The sequence below is a fragment of the Cryptomeria japonica genome, chromosome 2 (genome assembly GCF_030272615.1).
Source record: "Cryptomeria japonica chromosome 2, Sugi_1.0, whole genome shotgun sequence".
Lineage (NCBI taxonomy): Eukaryota > Viridiplantae > Streptophyta > Pinopsida > Cupressales > Cupressaceae > Cryptomeria > Cryptomeria japonica.
In genome coordinates this window covers 662,131,406-662,153,848 of record NC_081406.1, presented here as the reverse complement: position 1 = coordinate 662,153,848, position 22,443 = coordinate 662,131,406, and the positions used below count along the sequence as shown (strand labels likewise).

Genomic DNA, 22,443 nt, shown 5'->3' with positions numbered 1-22,443 from the left:
ATTACACCGAGCAACTATCCATTGACAATGGAAGAGATAAAGGCAAAACAAGAACATATCCAAGCAATGATTGAAATAACATCTGCATTGACCGACTCAGAATTTAATGCTCTAGAAGGCTTCAATGATGCAAAGGCAATGTGGGACAAGCTGATATCTGTGTATGGTGGAGATGAACATGTTCAAAGAGCAAAAGTGGATAGTCTAAAAGGACAACTTGAATCTATGAGGATGAATGAAGGTGAGAACATAACCCAGTACAGTACAAGACTAAAGGAGATTGCCAATCAAATCAAAGGAGTAGGGAAACTATTGAAGAAAATGATATAACAAGTAAGTTGTTAAGAACCCTTCTACCGGTTTATGCAATCTGAGTCTCTACAATCAATGAATTGAGGTTTGTACCTAATATGCCAGTTTCTTTAGATGCTACTATCGGTAAGCTACATGCTTTTGAGTTAAGTAATTTTGATAACAGTGGGTCATCAGTAAATAAAGTAGAATCTGCTTTCAGTTCTTTTCATCTTGATGAATCTGATGATTACAATGATAGAATGAGTAAATACACTGAAGGAGATCACAGTGGAGCAAGTGAAAGATTTCGCAAGAATATGGAAAAAGTACACAAGCTATATGAGGAAATCAGGAAGCAAGAAGAGTTTGAAGCATTGTTAGCCAGAAGGTTACCAAGAAGAAAAGGTAAGTATAAGGGAAAGCTACCTTTGAAATGTTTCAATTGTGATAAGATTGGACATATGGCTTCTAACTGTCCTGACAAAGAATCTAGTGAAAAGAGAGATTACCGAGATGACAAACAGAAAGATAATCATTACAGAGGACACCGAGATTTCAGAAGAAGAGATAAGAAGACATGCCTAATAATTGATGAGGAATCTAATGATGATAAATCAGATGAAACTGATACAGAGGAAGTAGTTTATGTGGCTATTAAAGATGGATTAGATGAAGAAAGGTATGAAGAAAAAGCCCTAATATCTCACATAAATACTAATGATTCTTGGATCATAGATAGTGGATGTTCACATCATGTGACAGGTGATAAACACAAGTTTGTTATATTAGAAGACTATGATGGAGGCTATGTAAGATTTGGTAATGATGCACCATGTCCGGTAAGAGGTAAAGGATCTATAACACTTCTTGACAATGCAAGATGCAATGATGTTTATTGGGTTGAAGGTTTGAAATACAATTTGTTGAGTGTAGCACGGCTAAACAATACAGGATATCGAATAGAATTTCAGAAAAGGACTTGTCAAAGTTCATGACAAGCATGGAAAGTTAGCTGCTACCGGGACACAAACAAAAGGTAACACATTTCACCTTGACTCAACTCGGAATAAATGTCTGTATGCAAAGATAGATGATACCTGGTTATGGCATAAAAGGTTTTGTCATGTAAATTTTGAAAATCTGATCAAAATAAGCAAGAAACACCGAGTAAGAGGTCTACCGAGTCTTGAGAAACCTGAGAATGCTATATGTCGAGGATGTCAGATGGGAAAAATGACAAGATCAAGCTTTACAAGTAAGTCCTACACTTCTAAGGGAATTTTAGATCTTGTGCATACTAATCTTTGTGGTCCTATGAAAGTTCAAAGTTATTATGGTGATAAATATTTCATATTATTTGTGGATGATTCCTCAAGGATAATGTCAGTAATGTTTTTAAAAGAAAAATCAGAAGCTTTTCAAATGTTTAAATGGTACAAGGCAAGAGTTGAAAATGAAACAGGAAGACAACTGAAATGTCTTAGATCAGATAGAGGAGGAGAGTTCACATCTGATGAGTTTAACTTATACTGCAATGATCATGGTATTAAAAGACAAGTCTCTGCACCGAGAACTCCACAACAAAATGGAATTGTTGAGAGAAGAAACAGATCTATTGTGGATTGTGCTAGAACCCCGATGATTGAAAAGAAAGTGCCACAAACATTTTGGAGAGAAGCAATAAGCACAACAATTTACACCCTGAATCGAGTACAACTGAAGAAAGGTACTTTGAAGACACCATATGAAATCTGGTATGACAAGAAACCTAATGTAAGTTATTTTAAAATCTTTGGAAGTAGATGCTATGTACACAAAGATGATAGAAATGACAAGTTTGATTAGAAAAGTGAAGAAGGAACATTTCTAGGTTATTCTTCTAGAAGCAAAGCATTTAAATGTCTGATCAAATCATCTAACAAAATAGTAGAAAGTGCAAATGTGAAAATTGATGAATTTGTAGAAAGAAATGATGAAGGAAATTCCAAGGAACCAAAAGATTATGATGAATTTGTCTATGTTCAACCGACAAGTCTTACCGAGAAGACTACTAAAGGAAATGAAGAGAATATCCAGTTACCGAGTAATGAAGAAGATCATACAGAGCCTACCGAGCCTGTATTAGCCAAATATGTCAGAAGACATCATGCATCAAGTCAAATTATAGGAGATAAGGACAATCCAGTGATGACAAGGAATAAACTGAGACAGAACACATGTCTGATATCTGAATTTGAACCGAGAATAGTGAAAGAGGCATTTAACAGTGAAGATTGGATAAATGCTCTGATAGAAGAGATTGGTCAAATCAAGAAAAATGACACATGGACACCGGTCCCAAGATCGAAGGACAAAAATGTAATCGGTACAAAGTGGATTTTCAGAAACAAGCTGAATGAAAAAGGTGAGGTCATTAGAAATAAAGCAAGACTAGTTTGCAAAGGTTATGCACAGGAAGAAGGAAGTGATTATGGTGAAACTTTTGCACCTGTGGCAAGACTTGAAGGAGTAAGAACATTGTTGGCATGTGCTGCTTACAAGAATTTCATGATATATCAAATGGATGTCAAATCTACATTTCTGAATGGTATATTAGAAGAAGAAGTTTTTATTGAACAACCTGAAGGATTTGTTGAAGACAAGAGTAAAGATCAGGTATGTAAATTGAACAAAGTTTTATATGGTTTGAAACAAGCACCCAGAGCATGGTATGACAAATTGCACTCTTATTTGATCAAAATTGGTTTTATAAGAACAAGTGAAAACAGTAACATGTACATAAGAATGATAAAAATGGAATACTGATCTCAGCCATATTTGTTGATGACATTATATTTTGTGGAAATGACTATCTATGCAAGAACTTTGGAAATGAAATGAGCAAAGAATTTGAGATGTCATTAATCGGTGAGATAAAGTATTTTATAGGTCTACAGATACTGCAAATGAAAAATGAGATTTTCATTACCCAATCCAAGTACATAAAGGAAATCTTGAAGAAATTTGGAATGGAGGATTCAAAACCAGTAAGTACTCCTATGACTACCAACTATAAATTATCAAAGAATGATGAATCTGCATCTGTTGATGAAACACTTTACCAATCCATGATTGGAAAGTTGCAATATGTTGTTCACAACATGCCAGACATAGCACATGCAGTAGGTATAGTTGCAAGATTTTCTGCAGATCCCAAGGAAACACACATGACATTAATCAAGAGAATTTTTAGATACTTGAAAGGCACTAAAGATTATGGCTTAGTATATCAGAAAGGAAATGATTTTGATTTAAAAGTTTATACTAATGCTGATTGGGCAAGCAACATTGATGACAGGAAAAACACAAGTGGACGAGCTTTCTTTTTAGGAGAAAGACTAGTGAGTTGGCTTAGCAAGAAACAAGGATGTGTTTCATAGTCAATAGCAGAAGTTGAATATGTTGCTACAACGTTGAATTGCACTAATATAGCATGGATCAAACAACTGTTGGAAGGTATAAATGAGAAAGTTATCGAGCCAGTAACTATATTCCGTGACAATACTAGTGCCATTAACATTTCAAAGAATCCTGTTATGCACTCCAAGACAAAACACATCTCTATCAAATATCATTATCTTAAAGAAGAAGTTCAAGAGAAGAAAGTGGTGTTGGAGTATGTTATCACAAAGGAACAAATAGTAGTTATCTTCACCAAGCCACTGCCAAGGGACACTTTTGAGTATCTCAGAAGCAAGTTAGGGGTCCTACCCCTATCTTCCATTCACTGACCGAGTTCGGTGAAAGCATCAATTCGATGACTCTACAGAATATCTTTCAGGAGTTGATGCTAATTTACACACTTTAGGAGGTTTTCTAAAGGTGTACAGAAAACAATAAACAGGGAATAGGAATTAAAGACTAAATGCTCTGACTGAGACTAAGTTGACACATATCAGTAAGGAATTCACTTCTCAGCGAAAGAAATTATGTTTTAGATCTTTACTTTTTGGCATTGTTGTCAAAGGGGGAGAAGACTAATATATGGGGAGGAGACTGACAAACAAAAAGGAGAAGACTAATGTACGGGGGAGAAATCTAATAACAGGGAGAGCATTTCAACATTTCACAGCAATCTGAATCCAAATCAATTAGGTCAAATCAATTGGTTTTGCCATCAATGCCAAAGGGGGAGATTGTTGGCATTATAACAGACAATGAGAGATTGTTGACATTTCAATAAGGATATTGAGAAGGTTGTTGATGTTTATAGATATAACTGATTAAGGATATTTACTGTCTTAATATCATTATTTTGTCATTGATGTCAAGAAATTGATTTACTGATTCAGTATGATGTTGCCATATCTTAGGAAGTATGTTTTGATGAGTATAAAGAAGTCAATAAAAGACACAAAAAGAATATGATGAATAAGGGGAGAAATAAGTTATTCAATGGGCAACTATTACCGAGTTAGACAATGATGAGATCATGATGTTTTAGATTGTTTTGATATCCTATATATGTTATTGATTGAAAGGTTAATACTATACTATGTTACCGAGCAAGGAACCTAGTTGGTAAACCCTAAGGTTATCGCTATCGGTAAATGAAGGCAGAATGTCTACTGAGTGAAGTTTAGTATTCACCGAGTTGCAACTGAGCAATAACAGAATGCATTGAATGAATAAAAGCATTATTTAATGAAGGAAGTTGATGAGCTGGAGTTGATTAAATGATTGGTATGTCGTGCATCAAGTTTGTTAAAGAATCCATGGCAAAGGAAAATTGGCAAGAAGATCTACAACTTAGATTGAACCGCAATACCCTAGCACAAGTTCCAAGAAATGTATGCAAGTTCCAAGGCGGGGTAAAACGTTTTTTAGATCGAAGGATACATTGAACCTAGTCAAGTTTGAAGATCTGATGGCTATGATTGATCATGGGAAATGTGATCAAGGAGATTAAGCGGTTAGCAGATTGTTTATAAATAGGAAACTGTTGATAAACAATGCATGCGGGCAAGTGTATGCACAGGGATGCTACATAGTGATTACCGAGCACAGAAGCTTGAAGATTTGTTTTGAATAACAGAGTATAGAGCCCAACAGATGGACAAGATTAGTTCTATCTCTATATTGTATTGAGCAAATAAGAATCTGCTTTAGCATTTTAGATGCGAAGTTGCAGATAGATTTTTATTACTGTTATTTTGTGAAGTGATAGAAAATCTCTTAACCGAGTGGACTTAACAATCTTATTTGTAAAACCCTCTAGCAAGGTGACATTCTCATTGAGTGTTTGAAATCCTTTAACAAGGTCACTTCTAACAAGGTGAAGATCCTAATAGATCTGAGGGAAATCCCTTAACCGAGTCACATCTAGCAATGTGTTTGTAATCTTTAACAAGATTTGCTTTTAACTGAGCATACTCTAGAAGAGTATATTTCTTAGTGGGTCTGAAATCCCACAGTGGTTTTTCCCTATTTGGGTTTTCACGTTAAATTTGGTGTTATGATGTTTATATGCTTTTGAGTTTGCATGTTTAGCAGTTTTGGTTATATTACTGAAGTATATGTTACCTAGGTTGAATCTGATGTTTTTATGGAAGATTAAGTTTGTATGATTCACCCCCCCCTCTCATCTTATTTTGGCATCTATACTTATCTTTAAGTATCAAAACTATCACAAGCATAGGATAAGCAATTCGAGAATACAAACGTTTATATCTACCAATAAAATCAGTAACGTTTTTTTTAACACCTTACTTACAATGAATCAATCAGTCAAAGTAAACTTAGGACCAATATTATTGTGAAATTGTTGAATGAAAGCATTAGCTAATTGTTGAGATTATATAATAGAATAAGGAGGTAAATAACAATACAATTGAAAAGCTTTATCCCTAAAGGTTCGAGTAAACAATTTAGCCATAAGTCTTTGATCATGAGCAAAGTTGTTACACAAAGTTTGGAATGTTTTCACATGAGTCAAGGGATCACTTTTTATTATTATAAAACTCTAATTGAGGGACTTACATACATTTAGGTTGTATATCACAAACAATGTCATCAGATAATGGGCTCGCTGTATCAAATGTGGCCACATTAAACTCGGATTAGGTAATGGAAGCTAATTGTTGTTGTAATGATGAGACAGTTTGAGCTAGGTTATCGATGGTTGCTTCGATGGATGAATTGAAATTGGACATATTGGATTGAGATGGAGGAGTAACATTGTTGTACGTAGGTTGAGGTTGAGAGTAAGGAGGTGGAACACTTTGATGTAGGTATGGGAGATGATTGAGAGACAAATGGGAGACTCACAAAAGGAGGTATAAAATAATTTTGATTAACAAGGTTTCCCCCTTGACTAACATGTGTAGGATTAACATTTTGTGTGGAAGTAGTAATGATAGAAGATGTTAATTTAGGCACACTAGGCAAGGATGTAGGCATAAGAATGGAATGATTGACTTGACTAGTGGTCAAGGTTGCCCCCTTGACTAACATGTGGAGGATTAACATTTTGTGTGGAAGTAGTCATGATACAAGATGCGAAGGTAGGCACACTAGGCAAGGATGTAGGCATAAGAATGAAATGATTGACTTGACTAGTGGTTTGAGTGTAACCAAGGACTTCCACACAACTTTTGATAGGCATGATATTAGTGTCAACAATATGAGAAAGGCCACGCAACAAATCAACACCAATTTTATCACTTTCAACCATTTGTTTTAATCCTTCAATCAATAGGATGACCTCACTTTCCAAGTATTGTTGACTCATTCATTGTTGAATATTTTCAAATTCATTGTCAATCTTCTCTAATTGGTCAATTGAAACCCTAGTTAGTGATTCATCCACATCATGAATATAATGAAAAGAATGGGGATAAATGATATCATTTGTTGGATTAGAGGAACCACCAACATTCTCATGAAATAAGTTATCCAAATTAGGCTCCATACCCTTAGTAAGTAAACATTGTGAAGCCTTAATCTACAACTTTTTTTCACGGGAATATCGTAGGTAGGGCTAATGGTAACAATATTCATACATAAAGGAGGGAAATATGAATTTGAAATTGAAAATTGTGATTAAATAATGCAATTTTTTGTAAACACGATTGATTAAACAATTTGATTTGTGAATTTGGAAGATAAATGCCTCTAAATCATAGCATAGCATATCATAAAGATCGGATCTGAAAATAAATTTGAAAAATTATGCAATCCACAAGTAAATTTTAGAATTATAAATTAGAGTTTTTGTGAATTCAACCACTAAATTTATGTAATTCAATTGGAAATAAGATCTAGTGGGGAAAATTTGAATTTTAAATTGCATGAATAATCAGATTTCAAATAATGAATCCAAATTAAGCAACCCACAAGTTTAATTTTAAAATTAAAAATCAGAGTTTTTATAAATTTAACCTCTAAATTTATGTAATTCAATTGAAAATCAAACTTGTAAATGTAAATCTGAATTTTTAAATGCATAAACAATTAGATCTAAGAATACAAATAAAAAATTAATGTGTAAGATGTCGAGTTCACCAAAATGTAATAGGGTGAAAAATTAGAGTTTCACCCAATGATGTAGGAAAACTGTTAATTTATGCTTAAGGACCAATACATTAAGGAAATATGAAATTCGATAGATCTAAGCCTAAAATACCAAGATTCTAATAAGATTCTAGGGGATCTAGATGTGCCTCTTCTTTCCCTTTAAATTGAATTGATTTGATTAATGATGTTGAAATTAGGGTAAATGTATGTAAATTGAAGCAATTATGCATAGAAAGTGAGCCATTGTCATCAAACGAAGCTACAAACATAGGTTTGAGAAATATGTGAGTGTTCGGATCTATTCCCAAAAGGTCGACTTGAATTGTCGGGACCAGAATGTCCATTGCTTTGGTCCTTTGAATTTGTTTTTGTCCAAAGGGGAACCTGTTCGTCTTTGCAAATAATGTTGATCTTGAAAATTACAGCTTCACACCTATTCCTGCACATAGTAGAGAAGGGAGAATGGTTGGGAATAAGGGTTTGCCTTAGGTCAAACCCCAGTTTTGGAATTAACCATGAAATATAATTGAAATGTAAATGAAGTACTATAATGAAAATAATTTCCTTTTGAGGGAAATGCTGAAAATGTATGAAACATTAATGATAAACCTCTTTATGAAGTTTTGTTTGTCTCCATAAGGAATTAGGGTTTCATGTAGATAGTCTTTATAAAACATAGAACACTAATGTCATCTCCAATGCTTGAATATTTACTTTACTTCTATTACAATGCTAAGACTGATTGCTTGCTCACTTGAACTTGAGATCTTGAATTTGAATTATTAATGCTTGATATAAATGTGTGATGTCAAAGTGAGAGGGGTAGACCTCCTTTTATACATGCTAGTCGAAAAACAAATTATTTTTTCGATCTGAGCCGACACGGGATCTAGGCTCCTGCTTAATTAATGTTACCATTGAGAGGCCCTAAAATGAGCCCTTTTAAAGAGGACCAGGGCGTTAGTACCCTAGTCCTAGACATTTGAGGCTTAGGATCTTGGGGAAGGTAGTGCAAAACATGAAAATTTGAGTGAAAATGCATAGTGTGAGAGGAGTTTCAGGGCTTCAATCAGGCCTTAGGGGATGAACACCAAGGTGAGGGCCCAAGTGAGGGCAAATTGTAAGGTAGTACAATTTAGGATGCTACATATAGATTGATTGATTGATTAATAGATTGAAGGTAAGAGGACTAGTTATAAGTCCATTTGGTGCACTTGTGTAATTTTCAACAAGGGAGAAAGAGGATCTACTATAGGTTGGACATATTTTATGCTAACAAAGATTTCTTCTCATTCAAATAGGAGGATGATGGTACCATTGTTAGAGTATGCATGTACACTCTATCGGATCATCATCCTAGCAAGGCTCAAATTTCAATGAAGAATCTTGCTAACATACCTTTTAAGAGGGAGGGTAACTTTTTCTTCAACACTAGTCTATTGAAGGAGGAAGGTATCATGATTGTAGTTTACATGATTAGGCAAATTAATAAATGAGATTGTCACACTCTCTCTACCATTGATAGGTGGAATAGGAATGTTAATAGTTGGAAGGTCCTATTTCAAATGTTGGGAAAGATAAAAGTCAAAGATGAGAGGAAGCTAGAAAGAGATCTTGTGGAGAATCTTCTAGTCCTTGAATCTCAAATCCAAATGGATCCCACCAACCATGACTTCTCATAATCTAAAACACACACCAAATATTTGTTAAGGAGTCTTTAGACCAAAAAGATTTAGGGACTTAGGGTAAGGGCCATAATTAATTGGTTATAGTAGGGGGACAAGGGGTCCAAGTTCTTCTTCAATATATATAGAATCTAGGATGATGGAAAGAGTCGATGGATCGAGATGACATTAAAAAAGAATTGTTTTTATATTACCAAAAGTTGTTCTCTCCTAAAGGGAATTCCCCTATTAGTTAGAATGCAAGAGAGAAATGTCGATCTCTCATCTTGAGGAAGATCTCGAAGGCTAATGCTCTCAAGAAACCAATCTCAACATAGGAGATCATCAAGGCCATCAACACTATCAATAATGACAAATCCCCTGACCCTAATGGTTTGCCTATTGAGTTCTACAAAGAAGCTAAGGAATGGGTTGGCATGGACTTATTTCATGTATATGAGGAAGCTCTGAATAGGGGATCATTGGGAGCTAAAATCAATAAGGATGTGATTAAGATACTCCCTAAAGATGGAGACAAGTCCCTCGTCAAATACTGGGTGCCCATACCATCGTTAAATGTGCCATACAAGATCCTAGCAAAAAATATTGTGTTGAGATTGGTGGATATTCTTCCCAACTTTGTGAGTAATACTAAGACTTGTTTTTATCATGGGAGGGCATATATTTGAAAACCTCATCACTAGTTCGGAAGCTATGAATTAGATCAAGTCCACCAATAAAAAAGTAGCAATGTTCTTAATTAACTTTGAGAAGGCATATGACTGATTAGAGTCACATTTTCTTATCATGATGTTGGAAGCATTCAGTTTTCCTAAAGAATCCCATCAGATGATTCAAATACTACTAAAAGATGCCTCTTCGCAGGTTGAGATTAATGGTTCCCATACCCAATCCCTTACTTTGGAGAGATCTATTAGGGAAGGTTTCCCACTTACTCTCACCTTATTTGTTATAGCATCTAATTCTATCTTTTATTTGCCGAGGGACTCTTCTTACTCCCCAAATATCAAAGGCATTTCCTTTCCTAATAAGGAAGACTTGATCAAAATACAGTTCACAAATGACATTGCACTTTTTTTTAAAATTGAAGAGGAAAACAAGAATCCTTGACTATGAAGCCTTAGGGGCCAAGATATCATCATCCAAATCTACCTTGCTTGGATGGGAAGATGCGCCCCCCCCCCCCCCTAATGTGGCTCAAAAAGTATAATTATCAATGGGGTGGCCCCTCTAAGAAAGTTAGGTATCTTGGTATCCCCTTTACAGTCAATCCATGTCTAAAATAAATGTGGTTGTGGATCGAAGGAAAGATCGAGCATAAGTTGGGTAGATGGAATAAACAATACTTGTCTATGGCTACTAGAATGCAGGTGTGTCAGAATATCCTCTCATCATATAATCTCTATTATGCCTTTGTATGGATGTTCAACAACTACCAGATCAATAATATTAAAAAATTAATCAAAAAATTCTTGTGGTTTGATGGTAAAGGTAATAGGAAGTGGCACTTAGTCAAATGACAGTGGTGTTGCCTAAGCAAGAATATGGGCAGATTAAGTCTCAAAGATCTTAAGATGCAAGGGATTGTCTTGGTTGCCAAATGTATCTTTCATGCTTTGGAAGTCAATGAGCCATGGAAGGTTTTCATTAGAAATAACATCATGCTTCCTATTTCTAAACAAGCCAAAACCCAGAAGTTGCTTCCCTTTACCGATCTCATTATTGGTAGTTTCCCTGTCTCCTCGGTTGGCTCTAATGTCTTCAAGGTTATATGGAAGGCATGTGAGCGTATTAGAAACTTGATTTCTCATAATGGAATCATTAATGATAATAATACCCTAAGTGGTGAGAGATCCATTTGGTGGAACCTATCCCACAAAGGTAGACCTCTTGCTCCTATCCAAGGATGTTCTACTAAAAAATGGAATCTTAAAGGTATTTGTTGTTTTAATGACATTATTATTAAAGGTCAGTTAATTTCTTGGAATGCTTCAATCAAAACTACTACCTTCCTCTCTCCAATTGGAGAACTTACTTTGTCTTAAGGGAGGCTTGTCTTTGTCTCCAACTACCTAAGTAGTGTTTTGTGGAGGAAGACAGATTTAGATCGTTCAAGTAGGTGGATGGTGCTCTGCTGAGGAACACCAAGGTCAAATTTGTCCATGATGCTTTATGGAATAATGTTAATTTGAATTATTATCTTAACTCTGTATGGAATTTGAAATACAATAATAAGGATTGGCAAAAGTTTTCACCTATTTGTGGGGCAATAATATCATGCCCAAGAAGAAATGTTTTAAGTGGCTATTTAAACTTCATAGATTGCCTATTAAAAATAAGCAACAAGATACTAATGTTTGTAGCGTATGCAAGATTGCTAAATCAACTATGCATATTTTCTTTGAGTGTATTGTGGCTAAAACAATATGGAAGAACTTTGGAATTATCTTTTTTGATAGATTTTCTTATCATGATGTTGTTTTTGGATTCATTAATGGTATTAAAAAATATAGTAATCTATTTTGGTCTCTATTACCTTGTGAGATACTTTGGATGATTTGGTCCCTTATGAATGAAGATAAATTTCAAGGCAAGGACATGCTGCTTATTGAGTCTTTGAGAAGATTCATCCTTCACAATTTTGAAATGCAGGTCACCATTGTCATGCGTTTAATGAAGAAGAAATTTGAAATATTTACAGAGGATGGTACCACTAGAGTCTACCTATTAGAGTTATCTCATAGCTACACGTGGTCTAGATTCAAGATAGAGAGAACACCCTTTGTTAAGGCAAACACAGGCCCCTCAAGTAGCTGCAATAGAAGCAGTGCACTGGAGAAGGAATATCAAATGGATGGAAGGACCCCTAGGGTTGACAAAGCGGATTGAGGAGTAATCATGCTGATACCTTCACTTTGTACAATAGATTTTAATAGATCTTGCATATATGATACAATATATAGTAAAACTTAGTTTTTTTGTTGTACATGGAGCAATATAGTGTAAATGGGTCAATGTTTTGTATATGGGTCACATGTATATACATTCGATGTAATTTTGTACAATTGACTAGTACTCGGATAGTCTGATAGCTTGCTTCATAAGTTTTTTGCCTAATTGGCACAAATTGTTTAAGTCGTAAGCAAATAGTACAATGTTTTTTCATATATATATATATATATATATATATATATATATATATATATATAATGACGTTTTCTTCATTATACTTGATATATATAAAAAGATAAAATGTAAGTATATAAAGCATTTTTTAATATTTTTAAAAGTTAAGCTTGACAGATATATTTTAAAATGAATTTTTAAAAGTTTTATTTCAAAGAAAAATAAATTTATTATCAAAAAGTATTTTTATCATCAAAATTAAAATGCGAAAGAGTAAAAAGAAGAGTAGTTGAGCATGGACGTAGCAAATGTGCCGAAAGTGCCTTATCAAGGGCTCGAAGAGGAGGAAGCAAACTGGGTCGAATTATATCACCGATTATTTTTTGGGAGATATATTTTCCTAGCTAGACCAGTTGAAAAACAATTGGATGATCAAATCATGAAAAGTATCATTTATTTAAATCAAGAATATATATATAAAACAAATAAATATATATGTTCTAACTGAAATCAATTAATAAACCTTAAAAAAACCTGCGTGTATTTATTTTAACAAAAAAATGTTTTTAAAATGAATTCCATTTCTCTTAGTATATTCATCTCTACATTATAATCAATTATTGCTAGTCTAATGAGATGTGTGAAGCTAAATTGATGGAGGACATTTAATGATAATAAGAGAATTTTTATCAATAGTTCATTTTTATTAGTTCCTCCCATATTAACGCATTCATTACATCCAATTTTTTAACTAGTTCAACCAATCATTGTATATAATTAAAAAAAAATGAACAACAATTCTATAGTCTATAATTAATTTTTTTTTTTAATAATTGAAAAAATGTCATTTATATTTCTCTTTATTGGTTCATGTCGGGAATACTATTGTAAAAATCATTTAATTTTTTTTTTTTTTTTGTGAGTTAAATTAATGACTTGAATGACATTAAATATTTTATACATCATCATAAAAATACATTGTCGACTTTAAGACTATGTTGTCTCCTTGAATGACATTTGTGATGTCATTCATATTTATCCATCTAAATATCATTTAAAAAAAATAAAATTAGATACTATGCAATTGTTTTGATTGTTTTTTAATACTTTGTTATTTTTTATGTATATATTATTTGTATAATATATAATACAATATTATTGTATAAAAATAAACAGATGCACATATTTTAAATCTATATATAATAACTCTAATTTATAACAATTTTTTACTAATTATACTTAATTTACTTTAATAATTATTTTAATGTTGAAGACTTTTCATATATGGAATCAACAGGTTATTTATTGAAATACATAATTGTCAATTGTAAAGAAGGGTGCAAGATGCTACAAATAATCTCCACTACACACAATTCTGAACCTAATAAGCCATGTAACCAATATAAAGCATAAAAAAAGAACAATTAGCTAGATGGCTAACAATATATTATTCTAACTACAATAATCAACTACTCTACCGAACAATAACTACTATAACATTTATAGGAGGAACTTGATGCAATGCCTCTTTTTAAACATGTCATGCTTTGTCTCATATTTAAGTTTTTGATATACCCACTCACTATTAATACAAGTTATAAGAGCACATAAATCATTTATACAATGCGATAAAATGTTAGTGATTTTTATATGTATTTGGCATATATATTCATTTTTAGTTGTATGAGACATTTGTAGGATTTTAATGATAAGAACCATCAACATTTCTTCAACATTTTTAAATTTTATAAATTTTTGCAAGCATGACATAGAATAATATAATTTAATAAAAAAATATTCATATCATTTCTCTTGTTGACATTTACTACAAATAAAAATTATTGATTGCATGATAACATTTTCATATGCATGACACATGCTTCAAATTCTATTTTACTTTATCTTTTGAATGAGCCTTGAATTGTCGCGATTTTCCTTACCTCTTTGATCTTTAACGATTTAATTTTGTATTCATTTGTTTTGAGAGAGTTAAGATTTTTTTAAAGTTTTCCTTTATATTTAGTTAGTTATTCTAATTTTTATTCCTTTGAGGCAACCAAGGAATTATTTAGGATTTTCTACTTCAATTTCAAAAATTTATTCATTATTTTTTTGCAGTTGGAGATTTGTTTAGGGATTTTGTTAGATATTTCCTTTTTCAAAAGAAAAATCTATTCACATTTGTATTGGTAAAGGAATTAGGAAGTAATAATGTTATTTTCCTAGAATTATGGTTTCTTACAGATTTCTTGATTGGCTCACTAATCTTCTTAATTTTTTAATTAGAAGGAGATAGATGGGTATATATTTGGTCAAATTCTCATCAATATATTGCACTCTTTAACATGTCTTATGGAGCTTGGGTTATTTGATCAAATTTACATGTATTTCATGTACTCTTCACATCCATTTAAGAGTTTGAATTATTTATTTCATCTTCATATCAAAATTACAAAGGCCTGAGAGCCAACTACTCTTGTAGAATAAATTAAGACTTGTACCTAGCCTCATCCCTTTTTTATGTATGTATTGGAGAATGTATATGACCAATTCAATTGTGTTTGGCCCAGTGCATAACTTTTACTAATTTTGATAGATTATAGACCTTATGCATACAATTCTCTGTGAGTGATCGGCTTTATAATGATATCATTTGGTTTATTTTTTCTTAAGTGAAGTTTACATAATAATGTAAGATTCTAATTAATTGCTATTGTTCCAAACAAAGAAACAAATATATATAAAATAGCAAAACATATCTTTTCTTGATAGGAATCTTGAGATTTTCCTATAGATATTATGAACTTTTAAAAATATTAAATTGTGACTTTGAAAAAAAGTGTTTAGACATTTATTAACAAAGACATCAACACTCCACAACCAATCCACAACCAAGTTTAACAATCATTTCTCTCATTATCCATTTTGTCCACTAAAAAATCAAACTGTCCACATTCCCTTACACACACACAAAAAAAATGTACACTGCTAGTTTAATGTTATCCTAGTATTTTCTCCTAGCAAAAATATTCAAATTGTCCAATTTAACCAAAACTCAAGCAAATAAAAAATAATTCAAAAATATATGACAATGACATGGATTAGTAGCTATTTGACACTTGTCAAAATGAATAATTTCGAAGGTTGAAACTCCTAAACTATGGCTGGAATGTTAATGTAGCCGCCTGTAAAACTATGGCTCATATGCCTTACAAAGAAAACCCACGTTCAAGCAATCATCTCATGGGTCCACGTACTTTCATTTGATTCTGGATAATTTAGTGTTAATTAATAGTTTTTTTTACATGTAGTTTCTTCGTTTCTCATTCTATCTGATCTGAATAACTACTCTGTAGTTGAAGACAGCCGATGATTTCTCTTTGACGCCTCTTGCAATAATTAAATCATAATGCGTAACTTTGGGATCGGGTGTCAAGGCTTATGATTGAAAACTGGTGAAATTATCGCTCGAAAATTGGGGCGATATGGCGGGAGACTTCACCGCAGGAGAGAAGCAGATTCTGAACGCGCTTAATGTGGGGTTATCGGCATTATCCTTGACGGGATCTGCATTTATCGTGCTCTGTTATCTGCTCTTCAGAGAGCTTCGCAAGTTTTCATTCAAACTCATCTTCTACTTAGCATTATCTGTAAGTTGCCGTAAATCATAATTTAAAAGAAAATTACTTGGCAACCCTTTTTAGGCATCTGCACTTAAGTAATTGGGAGCATCGAGAATTCATGCATGTTTTTTGAGATCGCGATCTTCAGCCGTAACCTTATAGGAATAAATTATGTTAAAAAGTTTTGATGTAATCAATGTCTGGTAATGGTGGTTTAAGTAGGGCACGGTTGATTGTAGCCGCCTTTTAGAAATAAATCTGATTTTGACCTTGTTAGAATTTTGAGATTTTTTTCACAGGTTCTTAATATCAGAACATTTATTTGGAAACCACTGTGTTCTATCCACTTTTATTTAGTTACTTTTTTGCACAGGATCCTGTTAAAGAATTCTGTAAAATCGAAACCGATTGAATCTCTGCTATTTTGCCGTGACTTTTTTCTCGATTGGGTCAGAAAGAAATGCTACACTTAAATTGCTTTTTCAGTGAATAAATTTTCTCAATCAGAATGAGCTCCCAGATTCCAAAAGTTTCCTTATAGAACGTATCAAAAAAGAGGATAAACGATTATCTCGCCATCAACCATAACAGAGACAAGTCATGGACATTAGCCATATCCCATTAATACCGATACTATTACCTTTATATATATACACATATATTACGATAATCAATTAGAATTGGTTTATTGAACTTCAAACCTGAACTGACAAAATGATTAAGACTACATTTAATGTAGATAACATGCTGGAATGCCGGATTGACCTTAAGCTAGAGGGGCAAAAGGATGCACGTTGAAGAAAAAGCAGATATCAATTAACCAAAGTACCTTGCAGCAGCATGTGGCATGGAGTCATAATAGTGAACAATTGTATTCCTGAATGATCCGATCCAATTCCAACTTCATATTATTCAAAATTCCAATCACTGACAGGAAAGTTGATGTAATAACAGCTTTCAGCCTCTGGTTATTAGGCTTTAGTTTAGCGGTATCCCCATTGGCTTATTCGTTTTACGTTGGATGAAAGTAGGCCTCAAGTCAAAACCATGTTCACTAGAATGCCGTCGTGGCCCTCTAAGCACATTTGTTCTAGATTACCTTTGTTCTTCCCCATTTCCTCCTATATCAGCTTCATTTTCTTCTCTCAGTTATGTGAGAAAGAAAATTCCCAATAAGCATGATCTTGTAATCTCTTGCGATGGCCTGGTGTGGAATATTATTGAGGCATTTACTGCTACAATGATGCAAATTTCTTTGATTGGAGTAAATTTTAGATTTAAGAGTACACTCTGGCCTCTTTTTAATATGAGCACGCCATATTAGCACCCCAATTAGTAGCCTATCTGCTGATTTTTTGGTACTTTCAATATGATGAAAGCTGGGATAATTAAATGCTTTGTAAACCTTTGATTTCTTGTAAGCTATACTGAAACTTAGTCTTAGACCTATGATAATTATCCAGAGCCATACTACAAGATTAGGCAGAGGTGACTCCATGACAGTTGAACTATCTCCCTAAGACTCATATGCTGAACCAACGTGAGCATCTACAACCAACTTCTATGAAACATTAAGGAATCTGCTAATCTCAATGATCTCCCTTGGAGGTTTTAACAAGAATGAGTTAGAAGGAGAGTTAAAGAGGATGCCCAAGCATCCTTGTAACTGAAAAGGAAGTTATTGATGTTTTCCAAAGCCCTCAAGACTTCTCCAGGCCCTGCCTTTGTCGTCTTCTGCAACATGTCTGGCCACAGTTGAACTTATTGTGCATTCGTACTTCTCACAGGGACAGGTTTGACTATATTCAAACTAGTGAGATGTGTTTGACTCCTGTCAAACTCATTTCTTCTGCTTCTTTTCTCTATCAATTCCAGTCATTATGAGTAGACAAGTCCTTAAGTTCTTTTTTCTCTGTTTTTCTTCTCAACAATCAGTTTCTAAAACTTGGTTTAGGTGTCAATTTGCAAGAATGAGCCTTGAAAGTTGTTTATCATAAGTGGTTAGTTTCAATGAGAACGTTAAGTGACCAAGTTAGTTAACTGACTGAATCTTGGATCACACCTTACCAATTAGAAGGCATTTTGGTCCTAAAAAGCTTGGAAAATTACTAGATGAGATACGATTCCTACCTTGGCTCTTGGATATTACTTGTTCCTATGTGGCTTAGACTCTTCAGATCAACCTGTAACTATTGTCACGGCCCTTTTGTTTGTTTTCCTCGTTTTTGCACTTCCTTTGCCATTCTAACTTGCCTTAGAAATTCACCTGTTTCATTGTAGCCAAACCTTCCAGTACACCATTGTTGGTATTGAATCTCACTTGTATTTAAGGAAACCCCTTTTTAACTTATGGCCCAACTTTGGATGAATTCCTCAAGCTTACAAGGTAGAACCTAGTTAATATTAATACTACTAATAATGCCATTCCACACTTACTAGTGGTGTAGTTTAGAGGAAGATGGTCAGCATCCTCCTCATTTAAGGCAGAGCTCACATCTATTGTGTCCAAGAAAATACCTTTTTACAAAATGGTCTCCAATTATTATCTCTCTTTATGACAATGGGAAATAGTAAGCAAAACTACTTTGCTAGGGTCTTAGGGTGTGAGATAATGAACTTTTTGGGTTTCTATCTTGGAATCCCTCTGAAGGGTTGCTAGCTTTAATATTTAGCACTACATAATAGATAGACTCAAGAAGAAACTAAGCTGTTGGAAAGAGAAGTGATTGACTGCAAGTCGGCTAAACATGATCAAAGTCATTCTCTAAGATTCTTAGATTTCCCTATATTTTAGTTTTATATAATGCATTCCCTGAATAAGATTCATAGAGTTTTGTGGCTTTTGAAGCTTTTCTTTGCTTGTTTGTTCCCTGCCATAGCAAAAACAGCAAAACTCAACCAATCTCCTTATGAACCTTCTTTAGGGCATGCATTATATACAAAACCTAGGTTGCCGGTTCGGGTTTGAAGAACCGGTACGCCGGTATGACAACATTTTGAAAAGGGGTTTGGGTTCGTTTGGGTTCGTTAGTACAAAAACATGTAAATTATATATATATATATATATTAATACTTGAGCATCCTATAAGCATGAATTAAGATTAGCATGTCACATAGCATCATATAAACAACAAAACAAACATAAACTTGTAATCATAGCATCATGATCATACCATAATAGCATCATATACATCAAGTTTAATATCAAAATGACAAAATATTCAAGTATCATTGTTTCAACTTTCTACAATTTAAAGTTTAATCATCAAATGGATTCTCTAAATTTATAATTCATCCTCCTCATCATTGACATTGACATTAGATGAGCCAATGCCACTTGCACTTGCACAATAAGTTTGCTCGTTATCTGAGTCATCAAGTGTTAATGCAAGAAGCTGAGAAGTGGGAGCATCCAAATCAGTATGCTCTGGCTCTATATCCCACATCTTCGTTTCCCCTTGGGTGTAGTCGCGTTGTTTGTGTGAAAGAAGACGTAGGTTGGAATACACATACTAAATTCTCTGCTCTTTTTGATAGCAACCTATTGCGCTTTACTAAGTGGATGAAAGAGTGTGCTCCAATTTCTTTCCGAAGCAGATGAACTAGCAACCTATGAAGACAAAGTAAACAATTAAAGTTATACATTTATAAAAATTTAAAATTAAAATTAAAAATTACTAGCAACCTATGAAGACAAAGTAAACTATAAATAAACTTGTGTTAAATTTTAATTAATTAAACCTACTTATGATAAAACTTTGACAGCAAGGGGTTGTAGGTGTTGGAAGCATGCGCCATGGAAGTACCACCAACTATGAGCATCCTTCTTGGATCTATGGCGAAGAGCATCAACACTTAGACCATTCCCATTTTCAAATTCTATGAATTCATTTGTAACAGTATCTCGCAAATCATCATCGGGATATAGTCTAAGAAATGCTGCCTTGTACCCATCAGATACTTCTAGATCTCTCCATGGTGGAATCCTTCCTGGTTTATTAAGAAATTGATTGCTATAATACTTTGGCGTCAAGGCATAGGCAAGAAGATGCAAAGGAGTGGTCATCTTATTCCACCTTTCAACAACAATTGCTTCCACTTCTTTGAAGAATTTCTCATCAGGGTCTTTCTCTCTTGCATTTATAGTGCACTTCATTTTTTCAAGCATTGAGTCAATGCCATCATAAATCTCACCAATGCAAGGCCTATCCATGTCGGTATAACGAATGATGCTCATAATGGGCTGAGTGATACTAAGGAGATATGTCACAAGATCCCACCAGTTCTCATTCAATATTCGGTCCCTAATTTTTGCTGCCCTCTCACTGCTACTCTCCTTCCATACAGTCCAATTGGTGCTGATCACCATATTGCATAGTGCCACTCTAACTTTCACAAGTCGTCTTAAGACAATTGTGTTTGATGCAGAAGGGGTCTCAGCAACCTATAACATAAATTAATGCCAAAATGATTAAAAAATAAAGCCAAATTTTAAAGAAGAATACACAATATAGCTTACACAATGATATTATGAACATTGAAAATTAAAAAAAATCAGAAAATGTAAAATTAAATTACTATTTCACTTACCTTTAATAGCTCCAAATTTGAAAAGGATCTAAAAATCCCTTGAGACATGTGGTGATTTGTGATGAACATCTGGATGTCCTCAGCCTCTGCATACACATCTTTGATCCATTTTATTTTAGTTCTGTTGTGACCTTTTCCACACATCGCTCCATTGCAAATGGGGACCCTCCCTTTTTTCTTGCTTTCTAGTGTTTTTGTTAGTGCCCCATGGCCTTCCGCTTTAGTTCTACTCGGTTTTGTCAAGTTTTGAACGGTTTGAGTCCTAAAGATTGAAAATCAGTTTGTGCAAGCCAAGTGATAACAGAGTCTAGACACTGTCAAAGTGCCTAGAAAGGCCAAAGGATGAAGAACGCAATTGATTTGAACGAATTTGGATTTTTAGAAAGTTTGCTTTTTTTGCTTTTTCCTATTTTTTAGGAAGTTTTGTTTTTGGCATTTTTAGTCCGATCCTCGGTATGGCTATTTTTAGAAAGTTTTCTCTATTTTTTAGGGATGTCTACTTTTTGCTTTTTTGAAGTGGGGACCTAGGGTTTGCACTAGTACCATCAACCTGCATTGATCGCAATCGGAAATTTTCGAGTTTTGACCCAAAAAGCTAAGTTCCTAAATTTTAGGGGTCATGATGCTTCAGATGGGTTTGTAAGAGTATGGATTTCAAATATCATGTTAATCTAGTTAAAATTGATGAAGTTATCAAATTTTGAAGTTTCTTTTCAAAAATCTCTGAGTCTGGCTAATCAATGTTTGATGGTGAATGTATGTCAGGAGCTCTCCAAACTCCGCCCTATGAATGGTGATGAAGGTCATGTTCTTCATAAAGTCCACCCTACTTTTTATAGCAAAGTGAAGTGGAGGAGAAAAAGTCCGCCCATGATGGAGACTCTCAAAAGTCCACCCTATGGAGAGCAAGACTCATAAACTCCGCCTTGCTTTTGAGCATGTCTCCAAAAGTCTGCCCAAGCAAGTGCCAAGACTCCAAAAAGTCCGCCCTTCTACCTTGCCTTGAACAAGATTCCCAAAGTCCGCGTTGAGATGTGGTGCCTGGGATGGAAGAAGTCCGCCCTACCTTGCCTTGAACATGAAAAAGTCTGCCATGGAGGAGAGAAAAGTCCAAGGTGAAGATGCATAAGCCTCACAAAAGTCCGCCCTCATGGAAGGGAAGCATGACCATGATCTTCATGAAGTCTGCCCTACTCTTGATAGCCAAGGTGTCAAGTCATTCAAAGTCCGCCTAAGGTAAGGCGTAAATGGTGCAAAAGGGTTAACAAACTCTGCCCTACTTGATGTCTAAGTCTCAAAAAGTCCGCCCTATGGATGATGGAGAAGGTCATGAACTCCAAAAGTCCGCCCAAGCAAGTGTTATGAACTCCAAAAAGTCCGCCCTAAGGCAGGAAGCAAGTGAAAAGTGCATGAGTTTGAAAATGTTCGCCTAAGGAGATGGTGAGTAGTAAGTGGTCATAAGAAAGTCTGCCCTCCCACTTGAGAAGAGAACAAGTCATTCAAAAGTCCGCCCTAGATGGAAAGGTTTTGAAGGGCATGAAATGAGCAAAGTCCGCCTTGATGTATGGTGC

General features: G+C 34.2%; 1 protein-coding gene across 4 annotated transcripts in view; it reads left to right on the top strand.

Annotated features, from left to right (window-relative positions):
- The first annotated feature begins 15,781 nt into the window (after positions 1–15,781).
- The window catches only part of LOC131061481 (G-protein coupled receptor 1), a 117,990-nt gene continuing 111,328 nt past the window's right edge, over positions 15,782–22,443 (top strand). The window contains exons 1-2 of one of the 4 annotated variants that reach the window (XM_057995204.2): positions 15,782–15,912; positions 16,026–16,309. In XM_057995204.2, coding sequence (XP_057851187.2) covers positions 16,145–16,309 — 165 coding nt within the window. In that variant the 5' untranslated portion in view covers positions 15,782–15,912; positions 16,026–16,144. Of the gene's footprint in view, positions 16,310–22,443 lie in introns of all 4 variants that reach the window. The other 3 variants (XM_057995181.2, XM_057995195.2, XM_057995186.2) reach the window with 3 other exon arrangements.